Consider the following 6754-nt stretch of genomic DNA (forward strand, 5'->3'; position numbering starts at 1 on the left):
TGAACTTCTCTGGATGCAGCAGCACTGAAGAGATGCCACTGAAACACACCTCGAATACTATGTTCAGTTTGGGGCCCCTCATCTCAAGAGGGACTTTGAGCTGCTGCAGCATGTTTACAGAAGGACACTGAAGCTGGTGAAGGGTCTGGACCACAAGTCTTATGAGGAGCAGCTGAAGGAACTGGAGTTGTTGAGCCTGGAGATGGGGATGCTCAGGGAAGACCTTATTGCTCTCCACAGCTGCCTGACAGGAGGCTGTAGGCAGGTGCACACTGGTCTCTTCTCCCAAGTAACTAGCAATAGGACAAGAGGAAATGGCCTTAAGTTACACCAGAGGAGGTTTAGATCGGAAATTAGGAAAAATTTCTTCACTGAAAGGGTGGTTAGGCGTTGGAGCATGCTGCCCAGGGAGGTGGTGGAATCACCGACCCTGGAGGTGTTTAAACAAGCCGTTGACACGGTGCATAAGGAAGTGGTTTAGTGGTGGACTTGGCAGTCCTGGGTTAACAGTTGGACTTGGTGATCTTAAAGGTCTCCTGCAACCTAAATGACTCTATGAAACGGCAGTGCAGAGCTGTAATCAACCTAAGAGGGTTTAGGGGTTTGTTTTTACCATTCGTGGAAATAAACTTCAGTTTAAACCGTTACCAAAAATACTTTCATTCTCACACACATCTGCTATTCAGTGCTGTGGAGAAAAGGCAGCATCCACCAGTTAAAAAGTTTAGCGAGCATTGATAGAAAAACGCAGACAAAACGCCTCCTCCGGGCGCCGTCCGCTCCCACGGCTGCTCAGACGCGCCGCCAGACCCGTGCGGTTTGCTGCCCACTAGTGTCGTGTGGCACCGGCTCCCGGCCACCGCGCAGGCTGCGCCGCGCTGCCCACGCCGGAGCCAGCGAGCCCCTCAGCCTGGGGATGGGTAGACCCCGAGCAGAGGAGAAACACTTCCTTTGAAATGGAAATAGGTATTTCCAACGTAGTCTGACTGCCCAGCTGTAACAATTTTCCTCTATTTGGCATCTGGTGATTAATTAATAGCTATTCATAACTTGAGTAACGCCAGATTGAAAACACCATCAGCTGTACTGTGCCATTCACAAACATACACCAAGCTAAACACTTTCTGCACGTGAATTAAACTTTCTAAGATAAGGATCTGGTTACACAATTCCACTCAAGCTATGCACATATTACAATATGTTTCTACAATGAGAGCCCTTTACTTTTCCTTAAACATTTCATCCCCAGCACTGAGTCTCATCATTTTCTTTGGAGAGTGTCATTAGCACCACCGTTACTTTCACTACTCATTCTCCAGCCTAACCCCTGCTCTCAGTTTAGTGTGATCCTTCTCAGTCTCCGCACATGCTGCTAAAACCCATCTTGATAGATATAGGGCAGGGGAAGGATTCAAACATAAACTAATTGTAATGGAAATTTATTTTTAGTGTCATCTGTACTGTATTGGGTGCCTCCTGATGCTCCATTGATTTCAGCAGAACATCTATGCACAACAAGCACATAGGAAACGCAGCCAGAAAGAATCATGCAAATGGGTTCTCTTAACAATACTGAAAGATACTTGTTTCTGAAAACAGCATCCAAATTCTGAAACAAACTTCTTCATAGTAATTACAATACAGAGCCAGGGTTTTGAAGGCCAGTCTCCCTTCACATGCCCCCCTACCTTCTCCTTCCAAGTGAAATGCCCCCTTACTAATTACAACCAGGCTACAGTAGACTTCTGCTGTAGATTTTACATGCTTGCTTTCAGAATATATAGGTATAGTAATGTGGAAGGTAATATAGATACAGTAACCCTGAAGGTAACTCAAAAGCATTGCTCAGGACTGTACCTGCATGACTCAGGCTTTCGAAGTGGTGAATTTAGCTGCATACTCCCACTGATGTCTATATCGTCCCATGCACTTACTAAGGCTGCAATACATTTATGGTTAACAGTTACCTGTATTTTTAAGAAACTCACAGCAATGACAGTTTTAAAGCCTTTACAAAATCTAAAAATATTCAGCCAGGTATTTGGGAAGGTTTTGTTTCAGGCTTCAGAAATACTAATTGGATGGAACAGCACATCAGTATTTCATTGTCCCCAGAAGGAAGCTATTTCACAAACATAAAGCCTACCCAGTGACACTGCTTGTATCTAATTTGACAAAAATGTATTTTTGCTGAGTGACTGTAGGGAAATATGGGGGCCAACCTTGCTAATGTTATTCAGATGGTTTCTATTATCTTCAACAGAAATTTAGCCCAAGACGACAGCTACAGGGTTAAATCCATAATGTGCAGGTTTATTTTTAAGCTATTTCTCCCCTCGAAAAGGGGAACACTCCCCCCCCCCCCCCAGCAACAACAAACAAGGAACATAATCACGAACAATCTTACACATTTTAAAGTTAAAATTAGAACAAGATGTAACACGTAACTGAAAACCAGTCATACATGTGTGTGTGTGTTTTAAGTGAACGCAGTATAGTTCCATAAGGGATTCAGAAAAGGCAATGGCAGAAGTCAAGCCACCTCCAGTAGCCTGTCCCCACACACACACTCAATAGAGTCATAAAAGAATACTGCCTATCACACAACGGAGTTCAGATATAGTTATAGATAATGAAAAAATGCGTATGTGACATATCTATTTATATATGCAGTCATTTCTTTCAAAGAGACACATAACTGATATGACATTGCGTGAAAACCTGAAGTCCTTTAAAAATATTATTTTCTGACTCAACTCAGTTATGATAGTCCACATAAGCGTTACTAATAAACACAACCAATTTATTCAGCCTTAACGTGAAGGTAGGTGTCATTTTCAAAAAATTCCTTTAGGAAGATCCTAAATACATATGCATTTTGACATCAAGCACGATGCCAAAAACAAACACACTTCTTAAAGTTGCCAAGAATAACTGAACCATCCACTACATATTTCTACAATGCTTTCATCTGAAAATGTTACCACACACAAAACCATTTTGTTTTAGTAATCTGGATTCACGAACGTACAGATGTTGCTGTGTGGCAGTATAGAAACTATGCAGATGCATCTATCACTTACATATTATACTATTAAAACTAGAAAAATCTTTGGGTTACAAATTCATGTTTTACTGTGATCCAAAAACACGTGTATACTGAAAGTGAAATTGCTACTGACTTCATAGATCAAGGAATAAAAGAAAGTGGTTTTGGTAGTATTTCAGCCTCATAAAGCAAAAATTACACTGTTCTTCAAAATCCCCTGGAAGGGGGACTAACTAGCTTAGAACATAAAATTTATAGCATCAGTACAGGAGACCAAAATACATGCCTCATCTTTTTTTTAAAAGATGTAATATTTCTGAACAGAAACAGGTTTATTTCCTATGCAAATCTAGCTTTAAATGAATAGCGCCAGTAAAAGCATATACTTCAGGCTGACTCTGTCTGTCTTATTAACAGCAGATCTCTTCCTCCAAGGTATCTGGCTGAAGTGGCTAGAGAGAAACGGCACAGCACTGCCTGTCAAAAAATAAATAAAAATATTAAAAAGTAAAATAAATAAATAAATTCTTAACGTTAGAACTTGTTGCAGCTGTCTTACTGCTAGAAGAAATGTAAAATTTTAAAGTTTACAGTTTCTCAATCAATTTGCATTCTGTGGCACTCAGAAGAAGAAAATGTTTTAAAATAACCCTAAATACACACTTAAGATTCACCTCCTAATTTACGATCTATCTGGCTATTCTCAATGGACTGCCCATGCCTGTCAATGTATTTTCTCATCCAGTGTATACTTAAGAAGATGTGAAGGCACCCTCATCCAGCATTCATTCCTCACCCTCTGCTAGAGGTTCAATTATTTCTATCTTCCAGGAAAACCTTACACTTTGTCCTATCCTTATCTCACATTCATTCAATACAAGAAACATTCTTCTATTCTACCTGCTTTGCCTATTTTGCGAATTGTGCATTTAGTTTTCCTGACTTCACTGTCAGGATGTAAAGCCTTACAGGTAATACTACATTCTCAAATCTGAGAAGGAGGCAACGTAATAGAATAGCTAGAATCCCAGACCACAGCATAATTTGTTTGCTATCCTTAAAACAGCAATGCTTATACGCATTTCAATAAAAGTTATGCAATTTAAACTGATTTTCATATATGACACAGTTTTCAATCACATATATCTAAATGTTCCAAAATACCCCCATACACTATTAAAAAAAAAAAAAAAACCAACCAGAAACTGCAATAAATATCTGTTAATCAAACAGCTGGCAGAACGAAGGGGGGGGGGGGGAGAGAAAGAAAAAAAAAAAGAAAAAAAGAACAGGTTTACCTTTATTCTATCTCCACTCTTATTTCCCCTTCCTAACTTTATAATTGACTGAAAGTCTTCAACATTTTCAGATGATGTAATGCTTATCCGTGCATATTTTTACATAAATGAGCGGGGGGGGGGGGGGGGGAACCAGAGCAAGTACCTTTACAGTGAAATGATGAAAGGGAAGTAATTTTGAAATATTACTTCTTAAATACGTAAGAAAATAATCGTTAGGTGAAAGCACAGGGCGATTAAAAAACCCAAGAGGTAAAGGGAAGCAGTATCTCAACGCAAGCGCTCAGACTGAAAGCCCTTCAAATTATCCCCGTGTACTCAGCCGGATTCATACGGCACTTGGCAAAATTCTGTACTTTTCCACCTAAGAGAGAAAGGAAGAAAGAAAGAAAAAAAAGAAAAAAGCACCCCTGCCGCTGCCCCTGCAAGCACGGTCTCATGCCGACCGAGGCAGACACACGGCAGAGCGGCCAGGTTACGGGCTGTCACTTTGCTAGGTAAGCTAGTTCCGATGATTACAGCGCAATTTCGCCCTTCCTTCTCCCCACGGCTGCCGGCAGCCGGCGCGACGCGTTAAACACAAAAGGCACAACCGCGACCCGCTCGCCGCCCGCGGAGGGGAAGGGGAAGGAGCCCCGGGCGGGGGCCGGCAGCGCTCACCATGCGAGATGCTGTGGAGCAAGGCGACGGCCAACATCCACATGCCCCCGCCGCTCCCCCGCTCCCCGCTCCGGGCTCCGGGCTCGCCCTCGCCCGCCGCGCCCACGGCCGGGCCGGAGCTGCCAGGCAGCGCGCACCGGGTCCGGCCGCCGCCTCCCTCGGCTGGTGGCTGCTCGGAGCCTGCGGGGCCGCTCGTCCGCCCAGCGAGCGCTCAGCCCCGCCTGCAGCCCCGCGGCTCCGCCGACACTCGCCGCCCGGCTCTCGGGCGGGGGAAGAGGCAGCCGGCGGCGGGGGCGGGAGGCGGGTGCGCGGCGCCCAGGTGCGTCCTCGGCTCAGGGAGGCGCCCGCAGGTCGGCGGGGGCAGGGCCACAGGTGACAAAATCCTCCGGCGCCAGCACAGGAGCATCCCCGGCAGCGGCCGGCCCCGAGCCGCGGCGAGCGGCTCCTCACACGGCTGCCCCCGGCCCGGCGGCAGGCAGGCGGGCGGGCGGGCGCATCTTCCCTCGCCGGCAGCTGTGACCGCACTGAGCCCGCTCCTGCCGCCCGGCGCGGCGCAGGGCAGCGCTAACCCCGCGCCAGCCCGCTCGCTCCCAGCCCTCTGCAGTCTTAAAGCACCACAAAGTCTCCACAGTGGAAAAAACCAAGGCCAATCGAAGAAGGCGGCAGAATACCCTGCCCCTCAATAGTTGGCTGAACCGCGTCCGTTTGGCATCAGCTGAGTTGTATATGACTAATGTGTTGACAAGCTGTGCGGGGGGACTGGAGGAGGGGGCCCTTCTAGAAGGTCACAGCCCAGACGGGCGAGCGCATCAAATAACTGACTAGGATTCTGTGCGAAAGTGAAAGAAAAAACACATCTCTCACTCTACATTTTCCCAGCGCTTACACAGCTCCAGATACTATTTGGCCTTTCTCGTGTTTTGTTTTCTGTGGCAATAATCTCCCCCCTCCTCCCCGTAGCAAAAGAGTAAATTACCCTCTCTCTAACTAAAACCAATTTCTGCATCTATTCTTTCTTCACACCTATGATATGAAGGTTGGTCAAAAAGGAAAAGGGAAAAAAAAAGTTTAAAGTATTAAATGAATACAGTGGGGAAAAAAATCAATATTGTGAAATACAGAACAGCATTGGGGCAACTCTGAATTTAAGCTGTGAGATGAAAAGCAAACACAACAAAGTAATAAGGAATCTCAGCCTGCAGAATCCCCAGTGTGTTACCAAACAGGATCACTTCCCATCTGGGGGTCTTCACAGGACAGTATATTTATTTTAAACTGCTTTATAGCACCAGACGTTGCCACGCTGCCAACACTCGGTCTTGTGCACTGTAATGAAACCTGGGAAAAGATGTCTCCCAAAAAGACTTTGGGACGAACATGTGCAGAAAAGCTCAGCAGCACAGCTGGACAGGGAAGAACGTCTGTCTGGAGATGTTTCTAAAGCCATACAAGAACAGACCAAAACACACCCCCAAAGCACTGTATAAGGCCCTTCATTCTAATTCTGGAGAAAACCGAAGTTGCAACTGAAGCAGGGTGAAAGCCATCATGCAAATGCTTAATACTCTGCATCCCCCTTTGGCTGGATATCAGCCAGGAGAGACTGAAGCCCTGAAGTGAAAGCAGGGAAGATGAGACCAATATTGGGCAGGGACTAGCTGCTCAGAGTCGCCCTTAAGAAAAAGATGTGGGTAACCAGGGAAGCTGTTCAGTGGGAAATAGCATCTGAAGCCATTACAGAAAAATT

At 45.4% G+C, this 6754-nt stretch overlaps 1 protein-coding gene across 2 annotated transcripts in view; it reads right to left on the reverse strand.

Annotated features, from left to right (window-relative positions):
- DSCAM (DS cell adhesion molecule) overlaps positions 1 to 5707 on the reverse strand; it is a 470381-nt gene extending 464674 nt beyond the window's left edge. The window contains exon 1 of one of the 2 annotated variants that reach the window (XM_056328736.1): positions 5008 to 5699. In XM_056328736.1, coding sequence (XP_056184711.1) covers positions 5008 to 5050 — 43 coding nt within the window. In that variant the 5' untranslated portion in view covers positions 5051 to 5699. Of the gene's footprint in view, positions 1 to 5007 lie in introns of both variants that reach the window. The other variant, XM_056328738.1, reaches the window with a different exon arrangement.
- Positions 5708 to 6754: the final 1047 nt, after the last annotated feature.

The sequence above is a fragment of the Falco biarmicus genome, chromosome 2 (assembly GCF_023638135.1).
Source record: "Falco biarmicus isolate bFalBia1 chromosome 2, bFalBia1.pri, whole genome shotgun sequence".
Classification (NCBI taxonomy): Eukaryota; Metazoa; Chordata; class Aves; order Falconiformes; family Falconidae; genus Falco; species Falco biarmicus.